At 31.3% G+C, this 16,898-nt stretch overlaps 5 protein-coding genes across 7 annotated transcripts; 3 read left to right on the top strand and 2 right to left on the bottom strand.

Moving 5' to 3' along the window:
* The first annotated feature begins 1,254 nt into the window (after window positions 1-1,254).
* Window positions 1,255-4,992, top strand: LOC103569206 (uncharacterized). The gene is made up of 5 exons (XM_008546384.3): window positions 1,255-2,426; window positions 2,499-2,737; window positions 2,815-2,935; window positions 3,178-4,540; window positions 4,630-4,992. The coding sequence occupies exons 1-5, from the start codon at window positions 2,239-2,241 to the stop codon at window positions 4,726-4,728; spliced, it is 2,010 nt and encodes a 669-aa protein (XP_008544606.1). The 5' UTR covers window positions 1,255-2,238; the 3' UTR covers window positions 4,729-4,992.
* A 203-nt stretch (window positions 4,993-5,195) lies between these two features.
* On the bottom strand, window positions 5,196-6,676 carry LOC103569207 (cilia- and flagella-associated protein 300). Its single transcript, XM_053739500.1, is given in 6 exon segments — window positions 5,196-5,419; window positions 5,663-5,835; window positions 5,945-6,211; window positions 6,269-6,344; window positions 6,455-6,509; window positions 6,592-6,676. Coding segments are annotated over 6 exon segments (777 nt in total). The 5' UTR covers window positions 6,611-6,676; the 3' UTR covers window positions 5,196-5,232.
* Window positions 6,677-6,708: 32 nt separating this feature from the next.
* LOC103569372 (alpha-1,2-mannosyltransferase ALG9) lies at window positions 6,709-9,456 on the top strand. Its single transcript, XM_008546656.2, has 10 exons — window positions 6,709-6,817; window positions 6,998-7,142; window positions 7,207-7,412; window positions 7,621-7,734; window positions 7,797-7,907; window positions 7,976-8,258; window positions 8,327-8,443; window positions 8,506-8,991; window positions 9,062-9,192; window positions 9,290-9,456. Exons 1-10 carry the CDS (start codon window positions 6,738-6,740, stop codon window positions 9,423-9,425), a joined length of 1,809 nt encoding a protein of 602 aa, XP_008544878.1. The 5' UTR covers window positions 6,709-6,737; the 3' UTR covers window positions 9,426-9,456.
* Window positions 9,457-9,607: 151 nt separating this feature from the next.
* LOC103569205 (4'-phosphopantetheine phosphatase) lies at window positions 9,608-12,937 on the top strand. The gene is made up of 10 exons (XM_053739498.1): window positions 9,608-9,679; window positions 9,762-9,883; window positions 10,006-10,291; window positions 10,463-10,739; window positions 10,814-11,164; window positions 11,229-11,656; window positions 11,733-11,820; window positions 11,890-12,094; window positions 12,166-12,493; window positions 12,559-12,937. The coding sequence occupies exons 2-10, from the start codon at window positions 9,775-9,777 to the stop codon at window positions 12,851-12,853; spliced, it is 2,367 nt and encodes a 788-aa protein (XP_053595473.1). The 5' UTR covers window positions 9,608-9,679; window positions 9,762-9,774; the 3' UTR covers window positions 12,854-12,937.
* Window positions 12,938-13,259: 322 nt separating this feature from the next.
* Window positions 13,260-16,046, bottom strand: LOC103569204 (zinc finger protein 660-like). 3 transcript variants are annotated; one of them, XR_008403771.1, is made up of 7 exons: window positions 15,709-16,046; window positions 14,706-15,628; window positions 14,444-14,641; window positions 14,192-14,400; window positions 13,944-14,113; window positions 13,691-13,881; window positions 13,260-13,604 (listed from the first exon to the last, which is right to left on the bottom strand). XR_008403771.1 is itself a non-coding variant. In XM_053739499.1 (6 exons), the coding sequence occupies exons 1-6, from the start codon at window positions 15,868-15,870 to the stop codon at window positions 13,744-13,746; spliced, it is 1,800 nt and encodes a 599-aa protein (XP_053595474.1). In that variant the 5' UTR covers window positions 15,871-16,046; the 3' UTR covers window positions 13,260-13,743. The 3 variants fall into 3 exon arrangements, 2 of the variants coding, with proteins under 2 accessions (XP_053595474.1, XP_008544604.1); XM_053739499.1 differs by having other exon boundaries at window positions 13,260-13,881; XM_008546382.2 differs by having other exon boundaries at window positions 13,263-13,881; window positions 14,192-14,382.
* Window positions 16,047-16,898: the final 852 nt, after the last annotated feature.

Below are 16,898 nucleotides of genomic sequence, written 5' to 3'. Positions count from 1 at the left end.
TTTGAATTACAAGCTTGGATTATTTTTAACTGCTCTAATAAGTTTCTGATGGAAGTCAATTTTTTTACCATTTATTATCAAATGTCAATTTGAATGACATATGTATTGTTAAATTAAAAAAAAATAATTCAACTGTGCCATAAAAATATTTTTTATTCGTGTTATTCAAACAACAATAACTTACTGATGTCAAAAAAGGCCGATGACTTTTTTTTGTCAGTAAAAATAATATAAAATATTTTTTTTTTTATTTATTTTTAATTGCAGTAAAATTTGATTATCTAAAAAAGAAATGTCATAAATTTTCTGATATAAATTCTAAAATTTAAATTTTGTAGGAGACTATGACGAGATCGCCTGAAGCAAAAACTCATCTATGGAAGAGCAGGGTTCGATTCTCGGCCAGGGCAAAAAAATAAAAGAAAAATAGTTAAAAATTTTTTCTTATCATGGCTGTGTGATAAATACAGAGGGTATGATGCAGTACCAGTACAAATAATAAAGACATGGACGATCATCTCCAATTCGCTTTTATTACAGATAATGGAGACGCGAGGTGCCAATACGGTAATTGACCCTAGTGAAATTGACATGTAATGAAAATAATCCAGTGTTTGTACACTTGATTGGAAGTCTACCATAGACACAAAACGTACCATTGAAGTTAATATTCTAATCATCTGCGGATTCCAGTCTTAAAGCGAATAATTTTAATTTTCTAAAAAAAAATTCTTATGGTTTTTTATATAAAATTCATATTTTTTAAAATTAAAAAATTCCTGTAAAAATAATTTTAGTATTTTATTTTACCCCTGATGTACAAGTTTTCATATTAAGTAAATTTCTTTTTAAAAAAATTGATAAAAATGACTTTTTAATTTTCCCGCCAAATAAATTTGAAAAATTTCCATAGTAAATTCAAATATTTTTCTATTTTTCGCCCGAACAATAAATAAGACATAAATTTTTTTTTCTTTTTTGCTGACACTGCATAAAAAAAATAAATAATAATAACAACTGCTACAATAAAGGGGAAGTATTTTCTAAACGAGTTTTGTACACGACCCTCATAGTCAGGGTTTATGAGTAATCCACTTTTCCATACACAATTACATAATTATACATATATACGTACATACATTCATATATGTATACATATATGTTGAACAGATGTGCATAAAAATCTATTCATCCGCATGCACATAGAATATATATTTATACATACATCACATATATCTACATCCACACCACACATGCTCATAGATCCGTCAATGGTATTGATATACACGCCGTAGTTAAAATGCATTTTATTCTGTACGGCGGCGCGAAACCGACGCAGCCGCGATTCGTAGACGTTTTATACATTAGTGTAAAAAACATCGTCACATATATCGCAAACAAGATATTTTGGTATAATATATATTTATACTTATATGTATATAAGTATATAAATAATTTGTTGCAATCTGTGTCTGCCCAAATGTTCGCCGGCACGGGTTTTCAGTTATCACCCACTTGATTTTTTTTGATCCGCGAACGCGAAGCATTAAAGTTATCACTGAAAATTATTGTTGCTGCTGTAGTGTATATTTATTTATAGTAAAGTACAAAGTCATGATTGAGTTTCCTTGAATAATATTACCATGTGAAATCAGTGCAGCTTGTAAATTAAAAATTTTTTTTACTCAATATTTTTATTAACCATGAACTGATAACGGTTTTATTACTAAATCATACATGTCTTTTTAAGTACTTAATATTTTCACCTCACTATTATATAGTAAGTGCATTTAAAATTTAAATTGTAACTAAGCTGCTCGGTGAATAATAAAAATATTAAATTTTATTGTCTTCTATTCCGTCATTTGTTTTTTTTTTTATGATTGTTATTTACCGCACTTGCATAATTCAGCGGCAATTATTATAGAGTAGTCACGCAAAATAATTTAATAATTTATCAGTCACCGAGGTCGTGCTGGAAAAATACAAAAAAAAATTTTTAAATAAATTTAGTATTTGAGTTAAAAAAATCTATACTCTAATTTTTAATCTTCGATAGCGGCATCCGCCTCTTATTTATCGTTATTTAAAAATATTTATTACACATTCTGTGATATATAGCGCGACTACATGAGTAATTAAAATTAAAATAAAATTTTTTATGCAAGTTCACGAGTCAAAAAATCGCGGCGGGGTTTTTCAAAATTTTTAAATAAATTACTGACAGGTGATTAATTAATGAATCTATTAGTATTTGACATAAGAAAAGGGGGAAGTAAATCAATAAAAATGATAAGAATAGCCTCATGCTATTTAAAACGTATTACTGTTGTGATCTTACTCGCGGCATTTGTTTACTGTGTGGTGCAAGTACTCAAATCGGAGTTAAATTTTAATGACAATGATCTGTCTAACAGTGACAAGCTGTGAGTATTTTAATTAGTATTTATTGTAATTGTGGATAATGGATATCAGGAGTAATGATGACTTTTCCATAGGATGCACATTTCCCAGCTGATAAGAGACTCGAGTAAGCAGAAAAAATACACAGAGGACGGGGTGGAGGCTTGCAAACTTCCTGAACTGGAGGTGAACAACCCGGAGATTTTGAAATTTATCCACGATGTGCCGCCGCTTCAGTGTTCACCTGAAGACTGGGTTACTGTCGAGGGTTCGCGGGTTTTTATTCAAAAACGGGCCCGCGAACGTTACGGTCCAATTACTTGTGCCTTCAGTGGTAATTTATTTTTAATTTAGTAATTAATTGATTGGTTGAGTGGGTAATTAAAAGTGACAAGGATTTTTTTGTTGCAGAAATTTTACGCGTAGACGATTATACTGTACGTCTTACTGAGCCACGTGAATCTGAAGACTCGTATATTTTACGTTATAGTGATTTTGTTGACGTTAAATGCGAATCTAAAATTGGTAATCAGTAAGTAATTTTTTTAAGTACAAATTTATAGGGGCTAGAATTTTTTATTTTATTAATTAACAATTTTTTTTTTAATTTGTTTAAATGAAAATATCTGTGAAACTATTGAACTTATGGAAAAAATTATAGATACATTTTTTGTAGGAAATTTAATTCTCTACAAAAAATTTCATTACAAGTTTTCATGTAAACTCATTATTTAACAAGTTATCTTAATTTAAAATATCAATTTTATTTATTAGATGGCACAGTATCCTGGCTGGTGTAAAAGAAGACCCAGAGATAAAAAAAACAATAGCCTGGGAAAATGTACCCGAAGGCGGTTTAAATTTAAATGTCCTTATGTTCGGGTTCGACTCTTTATCTCGCAACACATTTATCAGAAAACTTCCCAAGACTTATCAGTACATAAAGCAGTCGCTTAACGCCCAAGTACTTGAGGGCTACAACATAATCGGGGACGGAACGCCCCAAGCCTTGATACCAATTCTTACCGGTAAAATAGAGCTTGAACTTCCAGAAACTCGGAAGCGAATGGGCTCACAGGCAAATTACGTCGATGTCTACCCGATGATCTGGAATAAATACAAAGACAGCGGTTACATAACCGGATTTATGGAAGACGTTCATCACATCGGCACGTTTACTTACCGTCTCAAAGGCTTCAAAGAGCAGCCGACTCATCACTACATGCGCACATATTATTTAGCAGCTGAGCCGTACTTCAAATACTCGAAGAAATTCTGCATGGGCGGGATTCCACGGCACGTTATCATGATGGATTACATTAAAAATATATATGAAGTCTATCGCGACAAGCCGAAATTTATATTCGGGTTTCACGGCGAGCTGTCCCATGACTCGTACAACGATATCGGGGTCGCTGATAATGATTTATTGAAGTGGATAAAGATCATGCAGGACCGAGGACACTTGAACAATACGATAATGATATTAATGAGCGATCACGGACACAGATTCGCTAAAATACGCAACACCGTCGCGGGAAAACAGGAAGAGAGGCTGCCGTTCTTCGCATTTATATTCCCGCCCTGGTTCAAACAAGTCCACCCGCGTGCTTACGCGAACTTCGTCTACAACACACGTCGCTTATCAACGCCCTTCGATATCCACAAAACTCTCGAAAGAATATTAAAAATGGAGACTCCGAAAGATGCTGACATCGGGCAGCGGGACGTCAGTCTGTTTGACAAAATTCCCGCGGACAGAACGTGTGCAGACGCTTTCATTGAGCCACACTGGTGTGCTTGTCTAACATGGCAAGAAATTTCGACGAGCAACAACACCGTGGTCGAGGCCGCGCTCAGTTTTGTAAAATTTTTGAACTCTTATACTCAGGAGCACAGAGACATTTGCGAAGTCCTCAAGCTAGAGGAGATTATGTGGGCGGCAAAATTAATTCCCACAAAGGGTTTATTGAACTTTGAAAAGTCGAGTGACAAAGACGGATTCATTGGAGACTTTAGTGCCAAGACCCACGTGACCAATGAAATTTATCAGATAAAAGTTAAATTATCACCCGGTGGGGGAATTTTTGAAGCCAGCATTGATCATAATATTGAAAAAAATATTTTTACTGCTAAGGTAATTTTTTATTTTATAAATTCCCGTTCTGCCCAACCTTCACTCATACATTGAATTTTTTTGACTTACAATTATTATTTAAATTACAGATTTCTCATGTCAGCAGGATAAATAAATACGGAACGCAAGCAAGATGCGTAGAAAATGAATTTTTCCATTTACGAAAATACTGTTACTGTAGAAATTAATTTTATTTTAAAATCTTGTTGATATTTATTGTGATTCTTTATTTATTACTTAATTAATTACTATTAGACTGAATGCATTTTATGCTGGGAAAGGAGTTTTGCCTTCCCTTTGTGTATAAAAAAATTTATATGTGATTTTACGTCAGCGATTTTTGAGATGCGACAATTCACTTTTGCGTGCCAATTACACGATCATTAATTATTAATTACTTCATGTAAATAATGATTAAAATTAATTATCATTATTTTAGGAAATGAATAGAAATCTCACTAAAAAAATCTCAGTTCATGATATTAGTTTGAAATAATGAATCTCTATAAATTAATTGTAAGATAATTAAAAATATTCTAAGTGTTGATTGACTTAATGATTGTAATAATTAAATTTCTACTCTAAACTACAATGCACAGATTTTTTAATCTAAGTATCTACTTGTAAAAAAAATCTTTGAATAAAAAAAGTAATTTTCAGTACTTGATTGTTGATAATTTTGAAATTTCCGCTCACTGATTGCCGTATTGATGGAGTATTGTTTTTATTTCCCGGTTAATTGGGTCAATTAATAAAAATCCGACGTTTTGTTTGTGCTCTGGCTTCCGAGGAAAATATGCTACGTTATTTTTTTTTGCAACAACTTCAAGAACAATCGTCCTTATCAAAAAATTACTATCGCTTTCTTGTTTTTGAATTCTGGAAAAAAGTTAACAGATATTTTTTTTAAATATCTTTTAAACTAATGACTTTACGGAAAAAATTATAGAGACCTTTTTTGTAGGAAATTTAATTTCCTACAAAAAATGTTCTTATCAATTTTCATGTCAGCTCGATATTTTGTGAGTTTTTTAAGTTTGAAAGCCGATAAAACCAAAATTTCAGTAGATTTATAAAACAATGATAATTTAAATTAATTAATTAATGAGACGGAATTTTTACCTCACCAAATCTTTGTAGAGTATTTTAGTAGTTTCTAAATATTTATCTAGGGTATCTTCATACTGACAATATTCACCCCCAAGAACTAATAATTGGAATAATTTAAATATAAATTCACTCCGCTCATTTTGGGAATAGAGATTGTATTCATTGGATTCTTCATCTAATAGCATCTGTAATAAGTAGTTTTTATTAATTAACTAATCAATTAACCAAGTGACTAAGACTCTGCTACTAGATTTGTTTCTATGATTAATTCACGAGCTTGTGCCTAAAGATAACAAATTAATTAAAAATACTTAAAGCTCTCAAATTATTAGGGACTAAAATTCCATCAATGAAATCGTCATACTTCTGGTGAATATTTCCTGACGCATATACAATATTGTTATCAGGGTTTTTCAGTTTATCAAAGAAAGCCATGCTCACAATTGAACAGGGAATCTGTTTAACTTCAACTTCACTTGCCAAAGTATCGTAAGATTCTTTGAACTCATTGTTATTCCATATCTTCAATTTTCCTGCCACTTCCGGGTTTTTGAAAAATTCCTAGAAATTTTTTATCATTTAATGTTAATGAGAAAATTTTAATTAATATTTAATTACCTCAGCTAAATTATATTTATGGTAAGGATGAAATTTTTCATTGAATAAAAAATTCTGACAGCTCAAATTCATTCCCCTGAAATAATCTCAGCTTAAAATTTAAAATTAAAAAAAAATATTTTATACAAAAATTTCTTTAAAAATCCTGATACTTTTATTAATTACTATATCAATTAAAATATTTACCATTTTTTAAATAATTCTTGTGTGTCTTTATCATTAAATCCGTAATTATTTATATCTGTCAATGAAACAAATGTATATTTAGGTTCGATATCCATTTTTATTTAAATTATATATAAAAATTCTTTATATTCATTAACTAAATATATATATACTCATTTCAATCCAAATATCAACAAATTAAACGCCATAGCAACTCGATAATCGATTAAAATTCAAAACCACAGCCCGCGTAAAATTTTTTATTCAAATCCAAAACTTTCCCGCCATTTTTAAAATCAATAAAATGCCGCCACGTCAACGTCCAAGACAAAATTCTATAAATAAAAAGAACTTTAAGAAAACTAATGAAAAAAAAATATCCAAGTAAATTTATCACTTATATATTTATTTTAATTTAATTATCTCAAGTAATAGAATAATAACAAACTCAATTTGTTTAATAAAATTAAATTTTCCAACACAAACTAACCTCACTTTCCATCTTTCAAAGTCATACATTTACTAAATTATTTATCAATAACAATAATAAAAAATAAATTCTAGGACTGATGATGTAGCAACCTCAGATATGGGTCTTATTTATCCTGGTGGTGACACAGCATTCAAATTGTTGCTGTCAGCGAGATTCTGTTCTGCAATCTGGAGCTACATAAGCGACTGCGATGAAACATTTAATTACTGGGAACCGGTACCTGTTTTATTTCATATTATTTAATTAAAAGTCTCATTAAATTATAAATTTATTATTTCAGAGTCACTATTTACTGTACGGAACAGGACAACAAACCTGGGAGTACAGTCCAGAGTTCGCACTGCGTTCCTACACATACTTATTAATTCATTTGGTACCGGCTAAATTTTACTGCTACTTATTTGAACCAAATCCTATTTTAGTTTTTTATTTCATCCGCTGCATTCTTTCCATCGGATGCGCGCTATCAGAGGTTTACTTTTATCAGTAAGTTTTTTTTATACATCCGGGAAAAAATAATGAAAATCTACAGGCCCGTCCTGCAATTTACTGGATCTTTTAATAATCAGATCCAAGGAAATTTATAGGAATTTTAATTGACGGATCTGTTGTCCGCAATGTAGATTTGAAATCTTTTTTCCCGGTCATTTGCTCAATTAATAAATCATTTAATAATTAAATTAAATTATTCCAGGAATGTTTGCAAAGAATTTGGAGTTCATGTCGCACGTCTTACATTAGTATTTTTAATATCAAGCTCTGGAATGTTTATATCAAGTGCTGCATTTCTTCCGTCATCATTTTCAATGTAAATTTATTTTCGCACCCCATTTAATTTATAAAATTAATGATTAAAATTAAAATTTTTAGGTATGTCAGTACAGCAGCAATATCAGCCTGGTACGCGCGTAAATACGAACTAGCGATATTCGCAACCGCAATATCATCATTACTCGGCTGGCCATTTGTTGCATTACTCGGGTAATTAATTTCCTCATTAACCAACCCACTGAAATTAAATTATTCAATTAAACGATTAAAATTTACAGGGTACCGATAGTCATCGATTTGTTGATAAGACGGCAAGAGTGGTCAAGATTTATCAACTGGACAATAATATCTGCCGCAGTAATTTTGATACCCATGATTTGGATTGATTCTGTTTACTATGGAAAACTAGTAATTGCTCCAATTAATTTAATTGTTTACAATGTATTTACCAGTCACGGTCCTGATTTATACGGAACTGAACCAATCAGTTACTATTTCATCAATGGATTTTTGAATTTTAATTTTATATTCATTGCCGCGCTATTTACACCTCTTGCATTGGTGAATTTTTTATTAATTAAATAATCGATTAATAATTAGTACAATTAATTGATTATTTTATTCTATAGGTTTTATCATGGGCAATTGTACCAGCGAAACCTAGAAATAAATATTGTTTGCCATATTGGTATTCACTGTCGCCGCTTTATCTCTGGATAATTGTCATGTTTATGCAGCCACATAAAGTAATTAATTATTTACACTAAAAAATCAAGAGTAGATGCGATAATTAATTTATTTATTTTAGGAAGAACGATTTTTGTTCCCAATATATCCAATGATATGTTTAGCTGGTGCAATAACAGTGGACGTTATACAAAAACTATATTTCTTTGTCCGCACGCAAATAAAACCTTTGAAGCAGGTATCGCACTACTTGCGAGGAACCTCCCACATAATGGTCTTGGTCTTCATCGTAACGAGTTTAGCCGGAGTATCGCGATCGTTCGCGCTCTTCAACGGGTACTACGCCCCGCTGGAGGTGATGATGGAGGCCAACAAGCTGGGCAGCGAGGGACAGGTTCCTGATGACATCAACATAAACTTCTGCGTAGGCAAGGAGTGGTACCGGTTTCCCGGGAGCTTTTTCTTCCCGACAAACAACTGGCGGCTCCAGTATCTCAGGTCTGAGTTCAAAGGACAGCTACCCCAAGCATTCTTGAATCATCCCAACGGGACCAGTGTCATACAGGAAAATTTCAATGATTTAAATAGAGAAGAGCCTTCTCGTTATGTAAGATATTAATTTGTGATTTTATTTTAATTTTTTTTTCTTATTAATGTATATGTTTATTTATTTTTAGTTTGACATTGACAAGTGTCATTTTATACTAGATTTAGATACTGGTGTTGAAACAGAATTAGAACCAAATTATTCAAAACAAACTGATAATTTTACTATAATTAAATCAGCTAAATTTTTAGATTCATCAGCGTAAGTAACTATTAAAATTAATTAATATGACAATTATTGATAACAATATGAGTATGAATGTAGCAGACGTATATATTTATTTATTTATTTATTCTAGATCTCATCCATTCTTCCGTGCATTTTATATTCCATTTTTATCCGAAGATTATTGTAAATACAATTCTTATAATTTATTAAAAAGTAACAAATTTAAATTGTCTCCATCTAAAATAAAAACTCCAAAAGCTGCTTGATTTTATTTTTATAAATTTAATGTAATTTTGTAAAGTGTAAATATTTTTTTATAATAAAAAATTTCTTAACTAATAACTAATTATTATTACATAATATTTTTTTATATTTATAAAAAATATATAACTGTCATTCATATATTATGTATACATATACACATATATAAATATATATATGTATGCAACAGCTGTTCGTGTTTTTGAATTTAAAAAATTGACAAGTTACTAAAGAAAAAATATTTATCAAGATTTTAAAAGTAAAAATGAATTTATATATAAAATATGATAATATATAGAAAAAAGTAAACAGTAATTATTTAACAAAACCTAAAATTCCAGTTTGTGATAAAAAATGGCAGAGATTGATGATAAAGAATTGCACCCAAAAAGTATTAAACTTCCAGCAGCTGTTGAAGTATTTGCAAATTTAAAAAACGCTCAAAATTTCGCCATCGACATTGGTGAGATATTGACATAATTAATTTACAAACTTATTAATTAATTAATAAAACTATCAAAGAAAAGTAAATTGTAGGTTACGTTGGACTTTTTTTAGTAAATAAAATTTTAAAAAATTTCACAGGATTGTCTTTGACAAAAATTGCGTATTATTCGACAATAAGTTATCGGAAAGCGTTGTATGATAACGAAGAATTAAATAATGACAGCAGTGAACTGATAACCTACAAGCTGCAAGAAGGCTCACGGCTTCATTTTGTTAAATTTGAAACTCGTCATATTGAAAATTGTCTGGATTTTGTAAAAGAAAATCTTGTTAATGCTGAACGTTTTCAAGGAAAAAGTATTAAAGTTACTGGAGGCGGTGCTTTTAAATATTCAAAGTCTATTCAATCAAAATTAGGTTTACTGTACGTCACATATATTTATTTTATATTGAAAGTACCAGCCATTAATTTTCTTTTTTTTTAATTAAAATATTTCCTATTTTTTTATTTTTTAATCACAAGCAATTTATTTTTATTTTTTAATGGAATATTTTTCAGGAAGTGTACTAATTAAATTAATTTATTTATTTATAGAGTTGACAAAGAAGATGAAATTTCATGTTTGATAAAAGGCTGTAATTTTTTATTAAAAAATATTCCGTGCGAGTCATTTGAATTTGAACGTCACGGTAATCCCGAGTATAAATTTGAAAAAGCTGGACCCAATATATTCCCATATTTACTAGTCAATATCGGAAGCGGTGTCAGCATTTTAAAAGTACAATCTGAAGAAGAGTTTGAGCGAGTCGGTGGTACTGCTACTGGTGGCGGTACATACTGGGGTCTTGGTTCATTATTAACTAAAGCTAAAGTAAATTTTTAACATGATCACTATAATTCATACTAATACTGATGATTGGTGATAAATTCAATCTATTGGTCTAGGGTTTCGATGAACTGCTGGAACTAGCAGAGAGAGGAGATCACAGGAACGTAGACATGCTCGTCAAAGATATTTATGGCGGAGATTATTCGTCGCAGGGACTGTCGGGAGATTTAATAGCCTCTTCTTTTGGGAAGACGATGTCCTGCAATACGATCCCGGGGCCGCATAACTTTTCCGAGGCTGACATTGCCAGGAGTTTGCTGTTTATGATCAGCAATGACATTGGACAGATTGCTAGTCTCTATGCTTCTATTCATAACATGGATAAAGTTTATTTCGGTGGTTATTTTTTGAGAAATCATCCTCTTTCCATGCATTCTATTTCATTTGCTATCAAATATTGGTCTCACGTAAGTGTTTTTTTTTTTAATTTTAAATAAAATGACTTTGATTTTTTTACAAATTTTTATTTAGGGTAAAGTAAAACCATTATTTCTACGTCATGAAGGCTACCTCGGTGCAATAGGAGCATTTTTATACGGTACTGAACAAGCAAACTCTTACAGTTGGTTAGAAAATTACGCCGGGTCATCAGGATTCAAAGATTCAGTAGCCACTGACTTGGGAATAAAAGTCGACCAACTGGAAATAGACAGGGCAGAGAACGCTGTGAGCTTCTGCCCACTTCTTACTGACCCGGTCTCTTACAACCCTGACACCACGGACCTGGCCCAGGACAAAGAAGCTCGGGACTACTGGCTCCAGTGTTTTGAGGAGTCAGTCGACAAATTCGTAGCTCGTGCTATTCACAGTCAGCCCCAGAGCCCCACTGCCAAGGACCGTGCCAGCAAACTCAAAGAAAAATACGTAAATCGTCTTCATTACTTGCATCTACAACCATTGTAAGTGTGTTCAATAAAAAGGCGTGTTTACTTAATTTCTGCAAACTTAGTCATTAATTATTAATTACTTTTCCAGTGCATACGGAACTTTGACTGTCAGAACTCTATTGGACACCATCGAGCACTGCATGAAAGAATTTGATTTTCCGGACCCTTATTTCGAGGTAAAAAGTTTTGTTTTTAATTTTTTTATTTACTTGAATTAATTAGAGATTTTAATTTAATTATTTTAGTTGAAAAAAAATGAAAATGAAGAGGCGCTAAATTTTTTAGAACAACGTCTAGATGTTTTAGATAAATTAGCAGGAGCTGAAAAAATTAGTGACTTAATTTTAGGAGTTTTGGCTGGTAATATTTTTGATTGGGGAGCCCAAGAAGTTGCTGATATTATGGAGTCAACAAAATTTCGGTTTGAAGATGCTCAGAATAAAATTCCAGGTAAAATTACTGACAGCTTCAACTTTTTTTTTTAAATAAATCCCATTTTAAAATTAAAAATAAAATTACAGACAGGCCATGGCTACAAGACAATTTAGACGATTGGATAACGAGACTCGAACAAGACCCGCCTCATAAATGTGCGGCGATATTCGTTGACAACAGCGGAGTTGATATAGTTCTTGGAATACTTCCCTTCGTAAGAGATTTACTCCAACGTGGTACCAAAGTTATTTTGTGCGCGAATTCAATGCCGGCTTTGAATGACGTCACTTATCCTGAGCTACTGATTATTTTACGCGACGCAGGTAAAATTAGTAAGGACATAAAGTACGCGTTGAAGGAAAATCGGCTGATGGCGATGGAGACAGCGCAAGCTGGGCCTTGCCTGGACCTCAGGTAATTTTTAAATTTAAATGAAGTACTTAAAAAAAAAAATAATTAATTTAATTGTTTATCAACAGCCGATTAAATTTGGATTTATGTATGGCGATGGTAAAACACAATGTCGACTTGGTTGTGATCGAGGGGATGGGCAGGACACTGCACACAAATTTGTACGCGAAAATGAAATGCGAGTGTCTGAAATTGGCTGTTATAAAAAATCGTTGGCTCGCGTTGAGACTGGGCGGCGACATGTACGCGGTTATTTGTAAATATGAACGGCCATCGAGCTCCCATGCACTGAGACTGATAAATAATGACAGCAATCAAGAGACCAGCGATAAAAAGACACTTTGTGTTAATGAAAACACGTAATTTTAAATTATTCAATAATAACTTTTTTATTTCATTTGGAAGATTTATAAATTAACAAATCACTATTGCCTTAAATACTTCAGTTTAACTGAATTATTATTTTAAAAAAAATATAAATACAATTTCAAGTATAGATATAAATATAAAAATGTAAATGACTAGATTATAAAAAAGACAATAAGTCTAAAATTAGTTATTAAAATCCGCGATGGATTGTTTCTGTGATAATAATAATAATATTATTAATCTAGGTAATTTTAATTAATTATTCATTAACATTTTAAATGTTTTATCTTATTACTTTTTTTTTTTGTTTATATTGATATGTATGCCATATATGTAGCGATTAAAATTTTTGACTAGTTATTATTTAAAAACAATTCTAAATTATTTTGTCCACTAGGTCAACTTTTATAATTTTATATTTTATTTATAACAATTATGAAGCTTCGTACTTACATTTATTTGTAATAAAAATGAAATTGCGAAACTACATAATTAATAATTTTATTTTTAATTAATACTGACTAATTCTACTGGCTACTATCGTTGTTTAACATCAATTAAGTGGCCACTAAAAATAAACACTGAACTTTGTCCGCAAAATATATCCATAAAAAATGATAAATGAGCTAAATTTTTTAAAAACTCCTTATTAATTGCTACCAATAAATATTTAAAAAATAAACGGTAATTAAATATTTATAAAGAGCTCGAGTTCGATTGAGAATGTGGCCACCTTGACTATGATCTAGTAATAAATATATAAAAACATTACCTTAATTAATTAAGTCTGCTATCAAGTCTCGATAGTACATAAATCCTTTAATTACTCACTTATTTACTCAGTTATTAATTCCTGGCATTCTTTATTTACTTAATGAATAAAATTAATTTCTTCTCAGAACTCCGGCCTTTGTATTGTGGACACGTTTCATATGTTTGTTTAAATTCGCCCAGTTGGTGAATGTGCGCTTGCAAAATGTGCAAATGTACGGCCGTTCTCCTGTGTGTTGTCTTCGATGGACCTGAATTGTTTTTTTTTTTAATTAATAAATAAATATATTTATTTATTACTCTCGATAATTACCGTTAAAATTCCAGCGAAACGGAATTTTTTGCCGCAATGCTCGCACTCGTATGGCATTTCCCCTGTATGAATTCTCGTATGCGCGACTAGAGTACAACGTTCTTTAAATTGTTTTCCACAGGTATCACATCGATGTTTTTTAATATCTGAATGTGTTACTGAATGCTTTTCTAAATAAAATTAAATATATTTATTTACAATTATTTCATTTTTTTTAGTATAAACGAATTAAAAAGTAAAATACTTACTTAGGAGACCTTCAGTTCTAAAAGTGCGACCGCATGTGGAACAAGGATGATTTTTATCAGCAGTATGACTGGACAAATGATAGCTCAGCGAGCTTTTGGATAAAAACGATTTCCCACAGACGTCACACATGAAATCATAAACGCCGTCGTGCATCTTGTCGTGATTCTCCAGCGCTTTTTTCGATGAGAAGCTAAAAAAATAAATTACACTAAATAATTACCGCTGTTTGCCCAGTCAAATAAATTTCTTACGGTTTCTTGCAGATTTCGCAGGTGAACTGGTCACGGCCCTCCTGAGGCAGATGAAGTCTTTTATGAACCGCCAAAGTCAGAGCGCTTTTGAATCTCTTCCGACACACGGGACAGGAGTAAGGGCGTTTGTCCGAGTGCACAAGAGTATGCGACAGCAAAGTTGATTTTAAATTAAATACTTTACCGCAATCGTCGCACCTGGAACACCGATTTCAATTAACCGTCTCCAAGAAGAGATATAAATAAATAAATAAATAATTACTCGAATCTTTTGGGGTCCTCGTGTAGCAGAAAGTGTTTAGTGAAACTCCTGTAGCGACTGTACTCCCTCGCGCAGTGAATGCATTTAAAAACAGGCGGCTCGTCATGCTTATGTTTGTAATGATGCTGCAAATCTTTGTAAGACTTGATCACTCCAGAGTCACAGAGCGTACATTTCCAAGGATATCCTTGGATAGCTTCAGTTATGGTCAGTCGACTGATAACAACTTTAGTTTCTTTCAATTTTTTCAATCTTTCTTCCCGTTGTAATTTAACAAATTCATCTTCTTCATTGTCTTCAACTCCATCATCATCTTCCTCCCCTTTTTCTTCCTCTTCTTCATTACCGCCTTCTTTTGGCTGATTATCACCAACGGAATTGAATTCAACACTGACTTGCTCTATTATTTTTTCATATTCTTCGTTTAAATTATTTATTTCTTCCTCGTCTTCATTAAAATTATTCAATAATTTTTCTTGACTCAAATTACTAATTATTTCTTCAGGATTTAAATTAACAGTCACTTGATCTTGATTCAAATTATTTATTATCGCGACTGGATTTAAATTGTCAACTTCGGAATTTAAATTATTTATTAATTGCTGTTGATTTAAATTATTTAATTGCTCTTGAATTAATTTATTGACTTGTTCATGATTTAGATCATTGAAATCAACTCCTTGATCAAGATTCAAATTAATGACAACGTCTGCTCCCTGTTGCTCTTGATAAATATCAACAGGATTATATTTTATTATTATTATTCTATTGTCATCAATATTTATTTCACTTTCAGAATGCTGATAAATGTTACTAAGATATGTTTGTACTTCGGCAGCTTGTTTTAAAAATTCATAAAAATTATCTAGTTTCTCACAACAATTTACGCAAATTATTTTCGGCAGAATATCTTGATCTGATATCTAAAATTAAATTTGAATTATTATTATTATTGATAAAATTTTAATCGAGTAAAATTAATTTAAGGAAAATAACTACTTACGTTTATTTGAAGACATGAAAGTGTTTTGAGACATAATTTTTTTTCAGTCCCTTCGTTATTTAATACGTCAATGTAATTTTGTGAATTTTTACCACACAATCGACACAGTTTCAAATTTTTTTTCTCCAGAGAGGTTATACGCTCCCATGTATAAGAATTCATTCTGGTAATTTTATTCCTGATGCTTGGAAATTTTTACTGTGTCATTTTTTAATCCCCGGTATCGCAAGTTATCGCCATTAATTTATATATTTATAAACTAGTACAAAATACATGATGATATGTTACAAATCACCACTCCATATTTTTATATGTCAATAACAAAAACACGCCATGACAGTTCCAGTTTCTGGAGATTTCAAATGTCAGAGCTGCAGATGGCGTTTGAAAAATTTTTTTCGCGCCAATTTAATATTTCCCATGGAAAAATTTAATTTTTGTCAGTTTTTAAACTTGACAAGCTGAAATAATTTAAAAATAAAAAATTTTTAATTAAAGGACATTTTATTTTAACAGTAATTAATACTTCAATCAGTACTGAAAGAGTTTTCAGTAAACAGAAAAAAATAAAATTTTTGGATTATGAATTGAAAACAATAATTTTTTTGGAGCGAAAACGAATTTTTCACGGCAATTAATTTTTTCCACTCTTACGAAACCTTTTTTCTGTAGTATTCAAAGAATTATTTAAATTCCAGCAGACTAAATTTCCTTTGATTTAAATTATATAATTTAAATGAAATATATTTTTCCCAGCAGTTTAAATCCTCAAACCAGAGTTTAATTTTTTTCTACACCGTAATTTTAATCGCGGCCTTTTGAAATTTCCACGTACTTTTTACCACGACATGAAACTTTTCATTGTCTGCTTCCTTAGTTCCTATCCAGTGATACCCAACACTAAGCAGGCATCAGGTAGGTCAGCGTAAAAAAATACCGAAGAAAACGAAACTAAAAGTAAAATAGTCGGCAGGTAGGGACAATAAGTAACCATGCAGCTCTACAGCAATTGATAGACAGACTTGGACTTGGATATGTACAAGAAGATGAAGATGTAAATGTACACATAGACACATACCCACACAATATCCTAGATATTGTATGCAAGATGCAATTGTACATTGTACTGGTGCACCTCACCAGTTTCCACATTGTCCCACACCTGGTACTTGCAATGTCCCACCTGATGA

The sequence above is a fragment of the Microplitis demolitor genome, chromosome 5 (genome assembly GCF_026212275.2).
Source record: "Microplitis demolitor isolate Queensland-Clemson2020A chromosome 5, iyMicDemo2.1a, whole genome shotgun sequence".
Taxonomy (NCBI): Eukaryota; Metazoa; Arthropoda; class Insecta; order Hymenoptera; family Braconidae; genus Microplitis; species Microplitis demolitor.
This window is presented reverse-complemented; position numbering and strand designations above follow the sequence as displayed.